Source organism: Heptranchias perlo, chromosome 7 (assembly GCF_035084215.1).
Source record: "Heptranchias perlo isolate sHepPer1 chromosome 7, sHepPer1.hap1, whole genome shotgun sequence".
NCBI lineage: Eukaryota > Metazoa > Chordata > Chondrichthyes > Hexanchiformes > Hexanchidae > Heptranchias > Heptranchias perlo.
In genome coordinates, this window is record NC_090331.1 from 49,439,022 (window position 1) to 49,460,740 (window position 21,719).

General features: G+C 45.4%; 1 protein-coding gene across 1 annotated transcript in view; it reads right to left on the minus strand.

Annotated features, from left to right (window-relative positions):
• gorasp2 (golgi reassembly stacking protein 2) overlaps positions 1-3,115 on the minus strand; it is a 44,422-nt gene extending 41,307 nt beyond the window's left edge. Inside the window, exon 1 of the mRNA XM_067987484.1 lies at positions 2,904-3,115. Coding sequence (XP_067843585.1) covers positions 2,904-2,966 — 63 coding nt within the window. The 5' untranslated portion in view covers positions 2,967-3,115. The remainder of the gene's footprint in view (positions 1-2,903) is intronic.
• Between the last annotated feature and the right edge of the window lie 18,604 nt (positions 3,116-21,719).

Here is a 21,719-nt window from a genome sequence, read left to right on the forward strand (position 1 = left end):
ACCTCTCTCTCCTCCTTTAAGCTTTTGGTCACCTGTCCTAATACCTCCTTACATGGCTTGGTGTCAAATTTTGTTTGACATGGATTTATGAAAGGGAAATCATGTTTGACAAACCTATTGGAGTTCTTTGAGGAAGTAATTAGTAGAATAGATAAGGGGGAACCAGGGGATGTGGTGTATTTGGATTTTCAGAACGCTTTCGATGAGGTCCCATACAGGAGGTTAGTAAACAAAGTTAGAGCACATGGAATTGGGGGTAACATACTGGCATGGATTGAGAATTGGTTAACAGACAGAAAACAGAGAGTAGGAATAAATGGGTCTTTTTCCAGAGTGGTAGACTGTGGCTAGTGGGGTACCACAGGGATCGGTGCTTGGGCCCCAGCTATTCATAATATATATTCATGATTTGGAAGAGGGGACCAAGTGTGATATTTCCAAGTTTGCTGATGACACAAAATGTAAGTTGTGAGGAGGATGCAAAGAGGCTTCAAGGGGATATAGACATGCTAAGTGAGTGGGCAAGAACACAGCAGATGGAATATAATGTGGAAAAATATTAATTTATCCACTTTGGTAGGAAAAACAGAAATGCAGAGTATTTTTAAATGGTGAGAGATTAGGAAATGTTGATGTTCAAAGGGACGTGGGTGTCCTTGTACATGAGTCACTGAAAGCTAACATGCAGGTGCAGCAAGCAATTAGGAAGGCAAATGGTATGTTGGCCTTTATTACAAGGGGATTTGAGTACAGGAGTAAAGATGTCTTACTGCAATTATATAGGGTCTTGGTGAGACCGCGCCTGGAGTGTTGTGTACAATTTTGGTCTCTTTACTGAAGCAAGGATATACTTGCCATAGAGGGAATGCAACAAAGGTTCACCAGACTCATTCCTGGGATGGTGGGATTGTCGTATGAGGAGAGATTGAGTAGACTAGGCCTGTATTCTCTAGAGTTTAGAAGAATGAGAGGTGATCTCATTGAAACATACAAAATTCTTACAGGGCTCGACAGGTTAGATGCAAGGAGGATGTTTCCCCTGGCTGGGGAGTCTAGAATCAGGAGTAGGCCATTTAGGACTGAGATGAGGAGAAATTTCTTCACCAGAAGGTGGTGAATCTATGGAATTCTCTACCCCAAAGGGCTGTGGAGGCTCAGTCATTGAGTACATTCAAAACAGAGATTGATAGACTTCTAGATATTAAAGGCATCAAGGGATATGGGGATAGTGCAGGAAAACAGCATTGAGGTAGAAGATCAGCCATGATCTTGTTGAATGGCGGAGCAGGCTCAAAGGGTCGGATGGCCTACTCCTGCCCTATTTCTTAATGCTCCTGTGAAGCGCCTTGGGATGTTTTACTACATTAATGGCACTATATAAATGTAAGTTTTTGTTGTTGTTGATAGTTAGTTATTAACCTGGCCTGCCCCTTTAAGACTAAAGCTCAAATACTCCCTGTGGTAATCCAGGCAATTATTGCTATTGGTAAGTTTCTAGAATTCAAGGTCCATAAATTGTTTGTAAATTTCAGGCTTCAAGTCAGAACCCAGACAGATGTACTGGACTTTTAAAAAAAAATCATTTGCCTCTATAACAAAGGGCAACAGCTGGAGTGCAAATATTAGGCTTACTGCTAAATCCTTAACCAGAAATCTCCTAGCATAAAACAGAACATTAACAATGTCAAGTAATGTGATTAAAAGTCACAAAGTCTACAAAATAGAACACAAAGGGTGCTAAAAAGTCAATGATCATCAAATTGATTTTTGTAACCATTTGATTTTTTCTAAACATTGTACCTGAAAATCTTACTGTACAATTATAAATGTATAAGCAAACATTATGCATGCCAATTGAAGGAAGGGGGCGGAATTAAAAGTAGAGATAAATGAGTGTTTTCAGTTTAGAAAGAGCCAGTTCGGGCTGAATGTATTACAATGAGTATGGATACCACTAAAACCGACAAGATAAACAACTACCAGATTGACAAGACAGTCCAATAAATTAACTAGTAATACCCTGCACCGTTACTCTGTTTATAAGAGCAATATATTTGTAAGAAGTACACTATAACATTCAGACACAAAAACAATCATATTCCAACTCTTACCGATAACACATACCTACATAAATAAACAGGATCTTGGAAATACAGCATTATACCACATTTTGGTCCACTATTTTAAAAGTATCTAATTAAATCAGGGGTTTGACAAAGGGTCATTAATTCAAACCATCAACCTGTATTTTCTCTTTACAGATGCTGACTGACCTACTGTGTATTTACAGCATGTTCGGTTTTTGTTTCTTAATTGATTCAGGCGTGCGTCTATAGGTTGCCATGGAACTAGGCTCTTAAGAGAAAACCTCAATGTATAGTCACTTTTTCTGAGGGTGGGGTCCAGAAATAAATAAAGGAAATAAGCTTAAGCAGAGAGAGTTGAGTTAATCTGCAAAGTCCTGAACATATTAAGGTTGTTGCATTATTTAAGGGAAGCCTTGTGGTTACTCACTTGGATACTACTGGGAGGGGGAAGGCTCTAAACTCTATTGATTTGTGATTTAATTGCATGGAGAAAAATGTCACGGGTTCAGACAGATCGGAACCGGGGCTGCAGTAACTCAGTGCCATGTCCGTGCTCCCTGAGGCTCTCAATCCGCCATCATAATAGCTTAGATTACAGTAAAACTCACAAAATCCACCGAGTGACTGACTCATTCCTTTAATTGGGCCCTAATGAACCGCCCATGGGGCATGAAAGCTGGACCAGGCCGCGGCCCCAGTCCCCGGCATTGCGTACGGACTGATACCAGCAATTCGTCACTCCGATCGGTGCAGATGGCGCCGGTTATGAGCGAGGCGGGAGCCGGGCCCGACACTTTGATTAATGCAGTTACATACTCGGAGGACATGATATCCCTCGCTGCCACCGCCGGGTATTTCCACGCTCTGCGAGCCGCCCATTGCCAGCTGTGGTCGGGTGCGCAGTCTTTCAGTCGCTGCTCCAACTCCTCGCTCTTACGTGGCAGTGAGAGCGGCAGCGGGGGCATTCTGGGAAGGAGCAGGCCGCCCAGACACGTCAATGCACTGGAAACACTTGCAGAAAGCTCACAGGGCTGGGCTCTCTCCACACATGGCCTCTCTCCACACAGCTACCTGTCGCTGGCGACTTTCCTCCTTATTGTCATTGCATTTGATTCCTTCCTTGATGATCCTCAAAGTTTCCCAAACTTTTGGGCAGGAGTCAAACAACCAGCCACTATTAATCATTTAGAAAGCATAATATCGTACGCTTTTATCATATTACCAGATCTCCCTCGGTTACTCAAATTAATTGGTGTTTTATAAGAACAGCAGTAATTTATATTATTCTGCTAGTAAGATAGATCTGGTAATATGATAAAAGCATATGATATTATGCTTTCTATGTCCTTTTAAGGCAATAAAGTCTAATTGTTGTTAAGCAGAGCTTCAAGTCAAGTGTTTTGTTTGATGGGGAACTAAGCAGATTGGGAAATACTTATAAAGTGCAGGTTTCAGGTCAGGAGATCTTGGGGGTAATTTTCAATAACACCTCCTGGGTGGTAACCTGGTGGAGCGGATTACCCACCCATTTAGAATCCGCTCAATTTTCATCCTATTGAACCCTGGCAGTTAATCCGCTCCACCAGATACTGCCCAGGTGGTGAAGTTGAAAATTACTCCCCTGTGCCTGGCATTACTGGGAGATCTCAGAGTTTGGCAGCAATGCGAAGGGAGCGAATGTTAGAATTTTCTAGTACTGGGAAGTGAGAGCTCCTGGGGTTTAACAACATTTAGGGTTTCCTTGGGTTCGGCAGTACCGAGGAGCGAGGAAATACTGGGTTTTGGTGACGTTGGGGAAGGGGAGATCCTGGGATTAGACACCTATGCAGATCTTGGGGGTTAGTATTGCTAAATTGCTAGCACACTCTGCATAATTAAACCTTTACATAGAAACAATAATTGTTTTAGAATTATAAGTATAAACAAAAGAAAGCACATGTGCTGTAAATCATCTTCCTTTATCTTTTTCTGAGTAAGCTCTTTGAAGTAGAAAATTAAGTAAAAAATAGTTTAGATGTGAAACTTTCAGTCTAAAAGTTTCTTAACTTTATCATTCAGCTTGTTTTCAAATATTTGGAAAAAGTACAACATGACTTTTTCATTGAAAAAAATAGAAACATTTTCTGTAAATAATCAGATGAAAGAAATTTTAATTATAAAGTATGAATTTGCACATCAGCCAAGCAGGAAAGAAATTTGAATTGAAGTGGGACTCATTTGAACATGACCAAATAAATTGCAAGAAATTGGTGTATTATTTGTTAAGTCTGATTCCCATAGTGTGACATGGGAAGTATGATGGGCAGGAGTTGCATGCATATATACCATTTTTATATGCAGTGGTATGGCTGATGGTGAGGTGGAAGATACGTTGTTTTATAACAAAAAGGGTATTTAAGCCCCATGTTGTGTTATCAATATGAGTTATGATGACCAAATAAATTAAGTTTTAATTACATGGTAATCTGGGATTTTTGCTGCTATTTGCAGGATTGAATTAGCCTGACATCAGTGGTAGTAGAGAAAGTGTTCGAATCTATAATTAAGGACATAGTAACTGGGCACTTAGAAAATCATAATGTGATTAGGCAGAGTCAACACGATTTTATGGAAGGGAAATCATGTTTGACAAATCTATTAGAATTTTTTGAGGGTGCAACTAGCAGGGTAGATAAGAGGGAACCAGTGGATGTAATATATTTGGATTTTCAAAAGGCGTTCAATAAGGTGCCACACAAGAGGTTGTTACACAAGATTAGGGCTCATGAGATTGGGGGTAATACATTAGCATGGATTGAGGATTGGTTAATGGACAGAAAACAGAGAGTGGGAATAAACAGGTCATTTTCGAGTTGGCAGGTTGTAACTAGTGGGGTGCTGCAAGGATCAGTGTTTGGGCCTCAGCAGTTTACAATATATATCAATGACTTAGATGAAGGGACCAAGTGTAATGTATCCGAGTTTGCTGACGATACAAAGCTAGGTGGGAAAGTAAGCTGAGGAGGACGCAAAGAGGCTGCAAAGGGATATAGACAGGTTAAGTGAGTGGGCGAGAAGGTGGCAGATGGAGTATAATGTGGGGAAATGTTAAATTATCCAGTTTGGTAGGAAGAATTGAAAAGCAGAATATTTTTTAAAAGGTGAGAGACTAAGAAAGGTTGGGTGTCCTTGTACACGAATCACGGAAAGTTCCATACAGGTACAGCAAGCAATTAGGAAGGCAAACTGTATTTTAGCCTTTATTGCAAGGCAGTTGGAGTATAAGAGTAAGGAGGTCTTGCTTCAGTTATATAGGGCTCTGGTGAGACCACACCTGAAGTACTGTGTACAGTTTTGGTCTCCTTACCTAAGGAAGGATATACTTGCCTTAGAGGGGTTGCAGCGAAGGTTCACTAGATTGATTCCTGGGATGAGAGGGTTGTCCTATGAGGAGAGATTGAGTAGAATGGGCCTATGTTCTCTGGGGTTTAGAAGAATTGGAGGTGATCTAATTGAAATGTATAAAATTCTTAGAGGCTTGACAGGGTAGATGCTGAGAGGTTGTTTCCCCTGGCTGGAGAGTCTAGAACTAGCGGTCAAAGTCTCATGATAAGTGGACGGCCATTTAGGACCGAGATGAGGAAAAATTTCTTCAGTCAGAGAGTTGTGAATCTTTGGAATTCTCTACCCCAGAGAGCTGTGGATGCTCTCGTTGAGTTTGTTCAAGATTGAGATCGCTAGATGTTTTGACACTAAGGGAATCAAGGGATATGGGGCTAGGGCAGGAAAGTGGAGTTGAGGTCAAAGATCAGCCATGATGTTACTGAATGGTGGAGCAGGCTTGAGGGGCCATATGGCCTACTCCTGCTCCTATTTCTTATGTTCTTATGTAATTGTTCATTTTTCCATTAAACTATAAATCAATGGCCTTGATTATTATTATATAACCATTTATGTATGCACTTAATTTTATCTCTTATACTTTTAAAGTCCAGGATACATAGCAAGATTGTAGGCAACAAGTATCAGGTTGGAGGTAGGACCTAGCATTTAGTAGCACAGTTTTCATGTGAAACATTTTTGCTCAATAAAGTTTCCAAAATTCATCTTCCCTTCCCTGTTTTCGCTTACCCACTGCAACTGGATAAATAAATAGCCAGCGTAGCTGCATGGTGTACAATAACGCTCAATACAAGGAATATAACAACATTTTTGTGCCTAGACTTAGTGAATAAGTGGCCCACCAAAGGATATGAAACTGAATGTACACTAACAATGGTACAACCACATCAGCAGAATGGCCAGTACCTAGAGGTTAGGATGAACTGCATTCATGGTCTCATTGGGTCAGTTGATGTACCACTGGCCAAAGTATAACTAGAATATCAGTTGTGGTCGGGGGTTAAAGCAGTAGGAGTGTCTAGGCTTGTACTATTTGAGGTTCTGCTGGGGAACAATTTAAATGAAGGGCATTTATGATTCATATAATTAAGGAGAAGAAAACTTGGGTTGTTATTCAGAGTGGAGCTGAGCCAGACTAAAGTAGCAGTGACATCAGTCTCAATGGTGAGCTCAGTCCACATGATACCTAGGGCAATGGCCAGGTCCTGAGATGAGGAAACTCCTGCTGCTGCAGTGACAGCAAACTACAAGGTCTCCCTGCAAGATATATCACAAATGGCAATCAACCAGGAGAAGCTGCCATGAGCTGACAGAAGATCAGTGGACTAACCATACATTGCAGAGCATGTGAGCTTAGGACACCCAAGGCATCAGGACATATATCTTGAAGCAGGGATAGTTATGAGGACAAGCAGTAAAAGGCACAAAGGTCAGATTGTTGCTGCACTTTCATCAGCCCAGTACCTCCAAGGACATGCAAAAAAGTCACCACATGGGTAAATTGGGGATCACAACAAAGTGCCATTGCAAAGCCTATGTATCATTAACACATTTTCAAGAAAGTGGGCCTGCATATCGTAGGCGCATGCCTGTCAGGAGTCAGGTGGGGAAATTATACCTATTAACCACGGCAAACTATGCATCCGGGTACCAGGATGCAGTTGTTCAAACATGCATAGACGCAAATGCTGTGGGCAATAAATTGTTAGAAATTTTCATATAAGTGGGGTTCTCGGAAGAGATTTTATCTGATCAGGAGGCTACATTTTTGTCTCAGTTAGTTGTTCTGACTCATTCTGACTCATAGTCCAATGCCCTCCAGGTACATCTCAACACCTGATTTGCCCATTAATAACTGGGTTGCATCAACCAGATGCTTTCTGAGCATGGTCAATGAACGTTCAAATACTTTTCATTTTTTGGCCTTTGTCAACAGAGACCCTTTCAAGTTAAACAAATGTTTACTGTTATCTGTTCCTGTATGCATTATTCTACAATTAACATCCATCTGCAATAGCTACATAATTGGTCCAAGCCTCTCTGAAGATAGTAAATTTACTTTTTACTTATTATAGTGTCAACTTGGCTCAGTGGTAGTACTCCCACCTCTGAGTCAGGAGGTTGTGGGTTCAAGCCCTATTTCACCATTTGAGCATCCAGGCTGACACTTCATTGCAACACTAAGTTGTTATTTATCTCATTTGCTATTTGTCAGACATTAATGTGTGCAAATTGGCTGCTGTGTTCGTCTATATAAGAACAGTACTACACCTTTAAGACACTTCATTGGTCATGAAGAGCTTTGAAACACCCTGTGGATATGAAAGATGCTAAATGAATGCAAGTCTTTCTTTCTTTAGCTACCTATAGAACTTTGTGTCATTGACATATTTAATACCACTACTAATATAGAAACCCTGGGGTAGAAATTTGTCAGGCTGCTTGAGGAGCTGGGGGAGCTCCTCCTGGCTCCACACCTATGTTTTTGGAGAAATATTTATTTAAAAAAATTAACCTATTGTTGGCAGCCATTGCTTATGCCATAGTGACTGCTGAAGAATCCTGAGTGGTTAGTTCCGACGCATTCTATGCTCATTGCAGACCAATTTCTGTAAGGGGTCCCAAAACAGGCGTTAGGCCCATTATTTACAAATATGAGGGCCTAACACCTGTTTTAGGCGGCCACAAATTATGTTTGAAAAATGGCCCGACCCAATTGTGGCTCCAACGTCTTTCAGGCATCCTTGGGGTGCAGGATGTTGGTCCCTGAAACTGGGCCTTGTTGCATTGTACATCCATAAAATGGGCACATTGTCTAATTTCTACCCCCCTATTTCACATCATGCACAAAAATATAAATGGTAGGGGTCCAGAACAGATCCCTGTGGAACTCCACTGGTTACTTTTTCCCAGGCAGAGCATTTTCCATTTATCACTATTCTCTGCCTTGTGTTGCCAAGCCAGTTCTCAATCCATCGAGATGATTTGGCAACTATTCTGTGAGCCCTAAACTTCCTTTCTAGTCTCATATGAGGAACTATGGCAAATTAACATGAAAACATAAAAAAAAACAAAGGACAGGATAAGACCAGATAGTCCATGAAGCCTATTCGAAACTTTCATGGTGCAGCTTAAGCACATTCCTTCCCCCATCAACCTGCCATTCAATCTCTTGCACGAGGCAAAAAAACATAAACCAGTTTAGGAAAAAATAACTCTGGGAAATTCCTCTCTGACTCTGAAGGCAACCTTGCATAATGTACACATGCTTGGTTGGCCCTACCCATGTGCATAATACTATTAAAGGACATGGGCCCATTTCCCCATTACATCTAGATCTGTAATCTATTTTTCTCACCTAAGGTCCTAACATCCACACAAATCTTTGTATCATTTGCATACTTGCATTCAGTTCCCACGATGCTTTTATCCAGGTCATTGATAAAGATGGTGAAGAGCAACAGCCCTAACACGATCTCTGTGGGACTCCACTAACAACCAATCCCCACGCCGAACCACTGTCATGAATAACAACGTTCTGTCTACGAGAATGCAACCAATTCCACATTCAACCCAACATCTGCCCACTACTCCCACAGTTCTCTACCTCATTAAGTAGCCTATTGTGCGACACCTTGCCAAAGGCTTTTTGAAATCAAGGTGTACAATCGGGCTACCTACATTCTCCAGCCTAGTATCTTCCTCAAAATATTCAACCAGCTTGGGGAGACATGACCTGTTTTTCCAGAAGCCATGTTGAGAGTCTCCACTGATGCCTTCTCTGTCAAGCTGATCATATCACTAATTATCCTTTCTAGCAACTTGCCTATAACCCAACTAATGAGCCTGTAACTCACTGGTTCTGATTTATTGCCCTTTTTAAATATTGGCACCACATGGGGCTTTCTCCAGTCTATGGGAACAATCCCCAGACTGCAGTGAGCTGCTAAATATATGTACAAGGGGCTCACAGGGCACAGCGCCTATTACTTTGAGCATCTTTGAGTGAATGCTGTCAGGGCCAACAGCCCAATCTGTTGTGGCACCATTTATTCTAACCAGGGCTATATATCTGAATCCATTTTGATAGTTGCAATTTTAACATCAACTGTACGATGTACTATTGGTAACTCAGCATCATCTTCTGTAGTGAACACTGATGCAAAGTAGCCATTTAAAACTTCTGCCATATCCTGGGATTCCACCTGAATCTGCTTTGTGGTTTCTTCAATGGCCCTATATGGTCTTTAATAGCCTCCTGATTCCTAACATATGCATTTGGAAAATCCAAGTAAACTACATCTACTGGTTTAGTTATCGCCTCAAAGAGCTCCAGTAAATATGTACAGCAAGCAATGAAAACAGAAAATGTTGGAAAAGCTCAGCAAATGAGGCAGCATCTGTGGAGAAAGAAACAGAGTTAACGTTTCAGGTCGAAGATCTTTCGTCAGAACTGGAAAATGTTAAAGAGTTAAAGTTTTTAGCAAGTACAGAGCCAGGGAAGGAGGGGGAGGGGAGGGAGGGGAGGAATGAACAAAAGGGAGGGTCTGTGAGAGAGTAGAGGACAAGAGTGATGAAATGACAAAAGGGATGATGGTGCAAGGCAAGGAGGCTGATAATGGGACAGAATAAGAAACAAAAGATGGGTCAGGAGTAGCTGTGAATGGCAATAGCAGAACCATTACCAGCACTTGAAGTCTGAAAAAATGGGAGCAGTGGTTATGGTCTGAAGATATTGAGATCAATGTTGAGTCCGGAGGGTTGCAAAGTGCCTAATTGAAAGATGAGGTGCTGTTCCTCGAGTTTGCATTGAGCTTCATTGGAACAGTGTAAGAGGCCGAGGACAAGAGAGATCAGAGTGGGAGTGGGACAGGGAATTAAAATGGCAAGCGACCAACAGGTCAGGGTCACACTTGCAGACAGAGTAGAGGTGTTCAGCAAAGCGATCACCCAGCAAGCCACGCTAACTACTCAATGATATCTTTAAATGCTCACCTATTGAATCCCACTGAACAGTAGTTTCAGTAACCTTAGGGCTAGATATAGGGCAATATATTGGGCTGTGTAGCGCCCGTTGTTTCAGCACTACACGGTCCCACCGACATCTAAGATGGCGTCTTGGATGCGCACGCAGGTTTCCTGCGTGACGTGCACCAGACGCCATCTTGGTATAGGAGTTAGCGAATGCGCTAATCCCGAACGTTGAAAGCATGTAAAGTAGGGAGAAAATGGCTGTAATCAGTGTGCAACGCTGATTTAAAGTGATACACACAATTTTGGACCTTAACGTTCAACTCAACGCACAGTCTTATCCCCGACCATCTAAATGTTTCTAACAGTGCCTGAAGGACCCCCCACCTGCGCTATTTAAAGGGCCATGCAGGTGTTGCAGGTTAGTTGCCGGATATTGCTTCTGGCTGCTGGAGGAGTAGGAAGTGTTTTTTGAAGCTCCCTATTCTTATTCAGAGTTCCTACACTACTTTTGAGAGTGCTTTGGCAGGTATTGCCTTATGGGTCGGGAAACTACAACCTAGTGGAACAACATTCCTGGCAACCATGGGCGGTCTGCTAGGGCTCCCACTGGGCATTGAGCATGACTGGGACCATGCAGAGAGGCCATGCCTAGCGGGTCAAGCTGCGAGGAGACAGAGGACGAGGAAGCGCAGGGCATTGAGCAGGAGGCTCTACTGAATGAGGGCCTTCGGGGATCAATTCTCTTACCTTAACATGACCAAGGAGGATTGCATCTGACGCCTGAGGTTCACTAAGGAAGCAGTCACTGAGATCTGTCAACTGGTGCGGCCACAACTGCAGCCTCAGAGCAGGACGAGAACAGCATTGTCTGTGGCTGTGAAGGTCACCGTGGCACTGAATTTCTACGGCTCAGGATCATTTCAGGCCTCTCTTGGCGACATGTGCAACATCTCGCAGTATGCAGTGCACTGCTACATAAGGGAGGTCACAGATGCACTGTACCACGAGGAACAGGTTCATCACCTTTCCTCTCGACAGAGACAATCAGAATGAGTGAGCACGGGGGTTCGCCCGCATTGCTGGCTTCCCCATGATGCAGGGTGCCATGGACTGCGCACATATTGCCCTGCATGCCCCGCACATCAACTCGGCTGTCTTCGTCAACCGAGAGGGCTTCCACTCCCTCAATGTGCAGCTTGTGTGCGACCACACGCATCGCATCTTGGAGGTCGATGCCCGCTACCTTGTGAGTAGTCACAACGCCTTCGTCATGTGGAAGTCCAATGTGCCAGCTATCTTTCATCCGACTCGGCAAGTCAAAGGCTGGCTAGTGGGCGACAAGGGCTCACGCTGTGGCTCATGACACCAGTCAGGAATCCAAGCACACGCGCACAGCAGGCCTATAATGAGAGCCATGCTGCCACACGCAACATCGTGGAGCACACCATAGGCCTCCTCAAACAACGCTTCTGCTGCCTGGACCGGTCTGGAGGAGCCCTGCAGTACTCCCCTGAGTGGGTGGGCAGATTCGTGGTGGTCTGCTGCATGCTGCACAACCTCGCCATCATGAGGTACCAGTCTTTGCCACCAGAAGATCCTGAGCCAGAGGTGGAGCAGGAGGAGGCTGAGGAGGAAGAGGCGGAAGTGCAGGAGGAGGAAGAGGCTGAGGAGGAGGAGGAGGAGGAGGAGGAGGTGGAGCCGGAAGAGGAGGTAGAGGAGGACGCAAGGGTGCAGCAGGAGCCACACACCTTGTCTAAAAGGGCTCTGCGTGCTCGCCTGATCCGTGCCCGCTATCAATAATTGGAACTACATCCCCCAACTCACCAACAGGCCTACATTCCCCACCTTTCCCCTCCCACAAGACAATCAAATCGTCCTCCATCACATTACACATTGGTGTCCCTCTCAACTCATGGCATAAATAAAAATCACCACCAAATGCAAAATCAAACTCTCGTTTATGGATTAATAAATGAAAATATGCAAACATAACAGAACTATTTACCCTTGTGCATTCCCTTAGTGGCTGTTGTCCGTGTGCCTTTACCTATCCTCATGCTCCTACGAGGTGCTGGAGCATGGGTGGTGGAAGGCTGCTGGCTTTCAATGGAGTAACGTCCAGATGGCCTTGGAGGACGACCTCGAGCAGCTCTAGGCCAGGAGGGCCCGGCTTCAGACTGCAGCATCTCAGCATGGGCTGCAGCAGTTTGGCCTGGCTGGCCGATAGGCAACAACAGGGGCATGGTCGGAGTGGCAGGGGTGGGAGCAGGAATGCTGTTGTCCTGAGAGAGGACAGCGGGTCTGACTGCCTTGGCGCCACTGCCACTCTGTCGGGGTGGCGCCTCAGCACTCCTGGTGATCGGCTGGAGAACGAATTGCTGGAGTGCTGTGACACCCTGGAAGCCCCGTTCCACAGTGGTCCTCAGAGCCATGATAGCAGCAGTCTGAGCTTCCAAGGCAGCAGTCTGAGCTGCAGGTGCACCAGTCAGACCTTGGATGGCAGATGTTTGTGTTGCAATGGATGCTGTGACATCAGTCATCAGACGCTGCATCATGGTGGGTTCCACAGGTGCACTGATGGAGGTGACCACCCGTTCCACGTTGGAAAGGATGGGCTCCAAGCTCTGCGCAAAGCCATGCGCCAATTTGGAGCTGGACTCCTCCATGCCCCTTCTCATTGTGTGCAGGCTTTTTGGCAGGCTTCCCAGTGCCCCAAGCATTTGTTGGTGTACATCCATCAGCCGTCTTCTGTTGCCTGGCCCATCGAAGTCCTCATCTGACTCCTCTGCTGCAGAACTAGTGAGCGACCTCGCCCTCCGGCTACTGTGGTATCCGTTCCCTCCGCCCCAGCTCCTGCGCACTTGTGCTCGGTGTCTCACCACGTGCAGATCCCTCCTCTAACCTAACCTCTAAAGGACGCGCAGTGTCAGTCTCTGAGCTGGTGGAAGCAAGTGTCAGATCGAGTGACGGCGTGGCTTCAGTGTCTTCCTCCTCCCCCTCCTCCTCCTCCTCCTCAGGTGCCACCACGTGTGATTGGGTATCTGCAATGACAGAGGGAAACAGGTTGAGTTGTGGAATGGGGAGAGGAGCAAGTAAGAGGTGTGTGCTGACAGCATGTGCAGCACGTGAATCAGAAAAGATTATGGGAGGAGGGAGATGTGGAAAAGGAGAAGGATCATTAGATATGCAGAGACCGTCCTGACCGGGACCTCCAGCGCGGCACGTTGTAACGGCTGCAGTGACGGCCCTCCCAATGATCCTGAGCACCGTCTCCTCTGGGGGGGGTGAGGACAGGTAGACGTGCCCGTCCAGCCTCAGGTCCCTCCTGCTGGCGGGTGTTATATGCCACCTTCTCCTGCAAGACAGAGGACAGTGTGTCATTGAGTGTCCTGCAAGGTGTGTGGGTGATGTGCCTGTCATGATCGAATAGCTGCCAGTTTGTGTAACTTGAGTGGTGGTTATGTGGCCTGCAAGTGTGGTATTACGTGCGTCTGAGATGCAGCATTGCGCATGGATGGGCAGTGTTTGTTGGTGGGTGGGTGGGTGACGGGAGGTGTCGTGCGTGGAGTATTAGTGCAGTTGGTAGGTTGTGCCACTTGCATTCACTCACCTTGACCACTCGTGTCAAATCATTAAATTTCTTGCAGCACTGCACCCACGTGCATGTTGCAATGCTCCTCACATTCACCTCCTGTGCCACAGCCTGCCAATGCTTACACAGCTGTAGTATAGACGGTCTCCGGCCACCCTGCGGGTACATGGCTGCCCTCCTCTGGTCCACCCCTTCCACCAGGGCCTCCAGAACATCATCCGAGAATCTTGGTACCCACTGTCTTGGTGGTGCAGCTACTCATGATGCCATTCTCCCTTCTCCTTGGCTGTGTATCTGCCATTAGAAATGTGCCTGCACCTTTAAGTATTGCAGGCAGCTGATGACGTGCGCTGTCCATGCCCCATTTTCTACTTCCTCATTCTCCGTACAGCCTCTCAGCAGTGAGGGCTACCATCGCTCAGAACGGACCCTTATCCAATTTTGCCCCCATAAAGTTTAAATTCAAGTTACCATTAATTTGTATGCACCTCAAACTGCCGATACTAATAGATCTTTATCCACCAATGAGACAACACTGTTAAAACAGCCCTTTACAAACCTCCAGATCCACAAAATGCAAACATGACAAATAAGCAGATAAAAAATCTAAGCATAAATAGCACAGAGTTACCTGGGCTAAAAAGGCTCGATTGTCAGAATTTAGGAGTTGCATTTGGCCCTAGGGCTGAAGGTTGGACAGTGCCCTCAAGCATTTTTCCCACTATGAATGTGAGACCAAATAGCCTGTAATTACCATGTTTGTGCCTTACTCCTTTTTTGAATATTGGAAATACGTTTGCGAGTCTTCATGTGAAGCTCAGAAAATGATCAATTGAACATTGCAAATTTCTTCTTTTAATTCATTGACTCTAGGATGCATCCCATTTGGCTCAGGAACTTTATGCATATTTAATCCTTCCAGTTTCTATGTAACACATTCTTTACTATCATATGCTGTGGACTGCTTAGCCCCATTCATTATATGACTAGAATTGTTCCATTGTCCTTCTTTGCGAAACTGATCTGAATAACTGGCATATTCTGATCTGAATAACTGGCATATTCTGAGTTGCCTTTGTGTCCATTTTTTAATGGACACAAAGGCAACTCAGGATCACACAAAAATAATAGAAAATATACAAAGTGGAAAGATAAATTGCAGGACCCAAAAAAATTTACAAGTATATTAACATCTCCAATAAGAGAGAGTCTAACCACCTCCCCTTGACATTCAACGGCATTACCATCGTCAAATTCCCCCACCATCAACATCCTGGGGGTCACCATTGACCAGAAACTTAACTGGACCAGCCATATAAATACTGTGGCTACAAGAGCTGGTCAGAGGCTGGGTATTCTGTGGCGAATGACTCACCTCCTGACTCCCCAAAGCCTTTCCACCATTTACAAGGCACAAGTCAGGAGTGTGATGGAATACTCTCCACTTGCCTGGATGAGTGCAGCTCCAACAACACTCAAAAAGCTCGACACCATACAGGACAAAGCAGCCCGCTTGATTGGCACCCCATCCACCACCCTAAACATTCACTCCCTTCACCACCGGCGCACAGTGGCTGTAGTGTGTACCATCCACAGGATGCACTGCAGCAACTCGCCAAGGCTTCTTCGACAGCACCTCCCAAACCCGCCACCTCTACCACCTAGAAGGACAAGAGCAGCAGGTACATGGGAACAACACCACCTGCACGTTCCCCTCCAAGTCATACACCATCCCGACTTGGAAATATATCGCTGTTCCTTCATCGTCGCTGGGTCAAAATCCTGGAACTCCCTTCCTAATAGCACTGTGGGAGAACCTTCACCACACGGGATTGCAGCGGTTCAAGAAGGCGGCTCACCACCACCTTCTCAAGGGCAATTAGGGATGGGCAATAAATGCTGGCCTCGCCAGCGACGCCCACATCCCATGAACGAATAAAAAGAATAGATGAAGGTCAAAGACAGGTGTTCTATTACAAGTTCAGCTCATATATAAAACATGTTATTAAATCTAGTTTCCGTTGAAAAATATTTAATGAAATAATATAAAAAACTACAAAGAATTCAATGGATCTAGATAACTAATGAACAGGGAAAATAAGAAAGCAAGCACTTATAACACATGATTGGATCTTTGGTAATTGGAGTTCAGGTGCTGTTTCTCTGGATAAACAGCATTACAGATGTCCAGGTTCATTCAATAAGATGAAGATGAATGATTTTTTCAAATACATTTTTATGATGTTCCAACTGCAACAGAAGTAAATTTAGAATCAATTAGAAAAAGAGAGATTTGATGGGATTAATTAATGATTTGTAACATGGAAACTGAATTATTTTAACAACATTTTTAAAATGAAACAAAACTGATTCCAGAGCTTCAAAACAGCCTTTTCTTTAGGTTGTTTGGCTCATATAATCATAATTTGTCAACCACTAAAATAGCAGATTCTAGACTACTAAACCAAAACCTCCATAACAATTCAATGATGACAGCAATTTAAAGTGGTGCAAGGCTTTTGTTTACAGTTTACTGTGGCAATCTGATCACCCATTGTCCAAAAATAAGGGGCTTGTGATAGTAACCTTTGCAATGTTAAGTTTTAAAAGCTTAACGAACATATCTGGGTGGTCACAAAGATGATGTTTATCCCACTCTTCGTCCCTCCTGCTTTCCCCCTGTTGCCTTCCCTGTATCTATCCCTTACTTCCTAATCCTCCCCCACAGGATCCTCTCCTCCTTTCCACCAGGAAACCAGTAAAGAGAAGGGAGCAGGAAAAGGGGATGGGATATGGCCTCCAGGGCATGCGGTGGCAAGAATCATGGTGGCTGGAAAGGTGGGATTGGATTGATGGTGATGGGAAGACGCAGGGAGCAGCAGCAGGAACAGTCCACGTTAACATTTAAAAAAATTAAAATGGACACATAAAAACTCACTTGGAGATATAAAAGCCTCAGGCACAGCACCACTTAGACTGGAAACAGACACTTAGGGGGTGATTTTAAACCCCAAGAATGGGTGGGTTTGGGGCTGGTGGGAGTTAAAAATAATTGTTTTTTTGGGTCGCAACTGCAAAATTTTCGGACTTTGCAGTCCCAGTGGGAAGCCTGTACTTTTACGCGCCGACGTTAAACTCGGAAATAAAGCCGGGTTGCAGTCACGGCCCAAAAAACAACTATTTTCAACTCCCACCCGCCCACAACCCACCCGTTCTTGGGGTTTAAAATCACCCCCATAGAGAGGGCTCAACATAAGTAGGCCACCTACCTTGGTGACCAACAAGGAGGACTCAATCAGAGTTGAATAAAATAAATGGAAAACTATTAGTGTGTCAGAAAATGGTGGTGAAAATCCATAGGATGGAAATAGAGTGATAGAAAAATCAATACAGAAAAAGTGTTACAGGAAGTAAGAATGACACTTACCAGAGGTATGCTATATGCAAGACCTTTTAACTATTTTATTCTCCTACGGTGTGCTTCATGGGGTCCAAGGATATGGGGGGCTAAATTGGGCCATGTAGCGCCCGTTGTGTAGGCGCTACCCGGACTCCTAAGCACCGAAAATGGCATCCGAGATGCGTGTGACGTGCCCAGGACGTTGTCTTGGTAAAGGTTGTTGCGCACGTGCACTTAATGAACGCCGGAATCATGTAGATTAGGGAGATCATGACATAAATCAACGTGCAACGCTGATTTGAAGCAGCCAGCGCCATTTACGAACTCCCCGCTCCAGCCCGCTATCCTGGCAGCAGCTATGACTCCTTCATTCTGCGGCAGTCCAACGTGCCACCTATATTTCAGCAGCAAGGCAAAGCAAAGGCTGGCTACAGGGCGACAAGGGTTATTCCCTCATGAAGTGACTCATGACTTTAGTCTGCAACGCATGCACACGTGCAGAGCAGGCGTACAATGAGAGCCATGTTGCCACACAGAGCATAATCGAGCACACTATAGGTGTCCTCAAGCAACGCTTCCACTGCCTGGACCACCCTAGAGGAGTCCTGCAGTACTCAGCTCAGCAGGTATCAAGATTTGTTGTTGTTTGCTGCATGCTGCACAACCTCACCATTATGACCTGAAAACCCTTGCCACCGCCCATCCGGTGAGAACCTGAGCATGAGGCAGGGGAAGAGGAGGAAGCAGCGGAGGAGGAGGAAGAGATGGAGAAGGAAGTGGAGGAGGAGGCAGGGAGGCATCAAGGTAGACAGGCCCTATCAGCCAGGGCTCTGCATGATCAGATTATTAATGAGAGATACCAGTAACCTCAAGGACACCTCCCCATTCACCAACAGTCCCACACTCCTTACCTTTCCGCTCCCACATGACGATCAAATCATCCTCCTTATGACTACACATTGCTTCCTTCCTCAGCTCATCGCAGAAATGAAAGCCAACACCAAATGCAAATCCAAATCCAAATTTATCAATTAACATATTCAATAAAGCAAAAAAAATGAGATTATTCACCCTTGTGCATTCCCCTAGTGCCTGTCATTCGTGTGCCTTTACCCAGCCTAGTGCTCCTACGAATTGCATCCCCAGTGGCTGGAGCATGGGTGGTGGAAGGCTGCTGATCTTCAACGGAGGAGAATGCAGATGGCCTTGGAGGATGGCCTCGAGCAGCTCTAGGCCAGGAGAGCCCGTCTTCAGACTGCACCATCTCGGGCTGGGCTGCAGCAGTCTGGCCTGGCTGGCTGACAGGTAACGACAAGGGCACTGGTGGAGTGGCAGAGGCAGGAGCAGGAATGCTGTCATCCTGAGAGAGGACAGCAGTTCGTCTCCCATGGCACCACTGCTACTCTCCCAGGGCAGTGCCTCAGCACTCGTGGTGACCTGCTGGAGAACAGATTGCTGGAGTGCTGCGGCGCCCTGGAAGCCCCGTGCCATAGTGGTACCCAGAGCCACAGTAGCAGCGGTCTGAGCCTGTAACACAGTAGTCTGAGCTTCCAAAGCAGTCTGAGCTTCCAAAGCAGCAGTCTGAGCTCCAAATGCAGCATGTAGACCTTGGACGGCAGCTGTTTGTGCTGCAATGGAAGCTGAGCCATCGGTCATCAGATGCTGCATCATGGTGGGTCCCATAGGTCTGCTGATGGAAGTGACCATCCGTGGGAAAGGATGGGCTCTAAGCTCTGCGCAAAGCCCTGTGCCAAGTTGGAGCTGGACTCCTCCATGCCCCTTGACGTCGTGCGCAGGCTTTTTGGCAGGCTTTCCAGTGCACCAAGCATTTGGTGGTGTACGCCCATCAGCAGTCTTCTGTAGCCTGGCCCATCGAAGTCATCATCTGACTCCTTCGCAGCAGAACTAGTGAGCGACCTCACCCTCCAGCGAGCTGGCACCTGCAGTATCCGTTCCCCCTCTCCCAGCTCCTGTGCACTTGTGCCCGGTGTCTCACCATGTGCAGATCCCTCCTCTATCCTAACCTCTAAGGTACGCGCAATGTCAGTCTCTGAGCTGGTGGCTGCGCGTGTGAGATCGAGTGACGGTGTGTCTGCATCATCACTGTCTTCTTCCTCTGCCTCCTCTGACGGTGTCGGTTCCAGGTCTTGGGTATCTGAAATGACAAAGGGACACGGGTTGAGTTGTGGTGGGGGGAGAGGAGAAAGTAAGTCGTGCATGCTCACACCATCTACAGCACGTGAGTCAGGAAAGATTGTGGGATGAGGGAGAAGTGGGAAGCGAGAAGGAGGATTAGGTATGCAGAGACCCTCATCATTGATACCTCCAGCACCGCCAGTGGCCATGGCCACACCAACAGACCACCCAATGATCTCCAGCATGGTGTCCTCCATGGGGGTCCTCATGTCCTCCCCCTGTCCTCCCCCAGGTCTTTCCTGCTGCCTAGTGTTACGCGCCATCTTCTCCTGCAAGAAAGAGGGAAGTGTGTCAGTGATTGTCCTGCAAGATGTTTGGGCGATGTGGCTATCATGGTTGAATAGCTGCCAGTGTGTGTGACCTTTGAGTTGTGGGTGTGAGGCTTGCAAAAATGGTACTGTGTGAGGGTGAGATGCAGCATCTGATTCACAGGATTGCATACTGATTAAAAGAGTATGCTGGTAGGTGGGTGATGGGGGTGTCGTGCGTGGAGCAGTGGATGAGGCTAGTGGTGCAGTTGGCAGGATATACCATGTGACAGTTGAACGCACTCACCTTGACCACTCGTGTCAAATCATTGAACTTCTTCCTGCACAGTATCTATGTCCATGGAGCGATGCTCTTGGCATTGACCTCGTCCGCCACAGCCTCCCACTGCCTCTTGAGGATGTGTCTGGAGGGCATCCTGCCCCCCATAGATATTGGATAGCCCTCCGTCTGTCCACCTCTTCCACCAAGGCCTCCAGTGCACCGTCTGAGAACCTTTGTGCACGCTCTCGTGAAGGCGTAGCCATTCCTCAATATTTTCCAGCCCAGGAATCACTTCTCACACCACTTCCTGCAGCCACAGTGCACCTCCCCTTTAGAAAGAACTTGCATTTATATAGTCCCTTTCACCTCAGGACATCCCAAAGCCAATTAAGTACTCTTGAAGTGTAGTCACACTTGTAATGTAGGGAAATACAGCAGCCAATTTGTGCTCAGTAAGGTTCCACAAACAGCAATGAGAGATAATCTGATTTAGTGATGTTGGTTGAGGGATAATTATTGGCCAGAACACCAGGGAGAATTCCCCAGCTCTTCTTTGAATAGTGGTATGGGATCTTTTACATTCACTTGAGTGGCCAGATAGGGTTTAAAGCCTCATTTGAAAGACAGCACCTCCAACAGTGTAGTACCCCCTCAGTTCTGCACTGAAATATCAGCCTAGGTTATGTGCCCAAGTCTCTGGAGTGGGACTTGAACCCACAACCCACTGACTCAGAGGAGAGAGTGCAATCTCTGAGCCAAGGCTGACACCAAATAACATTACCCACTGATTTCAACAGATTGGGGGCATGACAGCAGTACCAACTCAAGGATTTTAATACATTATAGATATATAGAGGTGGCTTACTAATTTGACAGTTGGTGTTCTCAGTTGGCCAACAGGGATAGTTTTGAACAGATTTGGGAGACACACCGTAAGAGGACCAAGGAGGGATTTGGTTACATGGCAGAATACGCCAATCAGAAGGTAATATTTTTAAAAAGCTGTAAAAACATTCAAAGAGACTGATTGATAATTATTAAAAAGGCAATGACATCTATTGTTGACAGATAGTTGCGATAGAAATATAGGCATGATTGAAAAATCATGACATAAAAAAATAAAGTTAATATTTACAGGAAGTGCATGCTAAACATTAAGCTATAGATATATGAGAGACAGAGCGAGAAACCTGTTAACTTTACTGAAGATAAATCATTTGAAATATCAAATCCTTGGCAATTGTGCAGCCAGAGCTCTTAGTTTTTATACATTTCCAATGCAGACAATCTACCTTATCTTAGCATTAATTAATCTATATTGGCTGCAGTTTTTCTTTGCATATGCTTCTGATGCACATGTGGGGGGAGAAAACTGATAATTGGGTGAAGAGACCAGTACAGGAAGTTGCATGATAATTAAATGTATTGTCACAATATTAAATACAAATAACCCCTAAGCCAAAATGGATCAATTTTCTGTGGAAATGATGAGTTCCAACCTACCAACTGCCAACAGATGAAATCTTATCTAAAACATTATCAAAAAAATACAAGTACC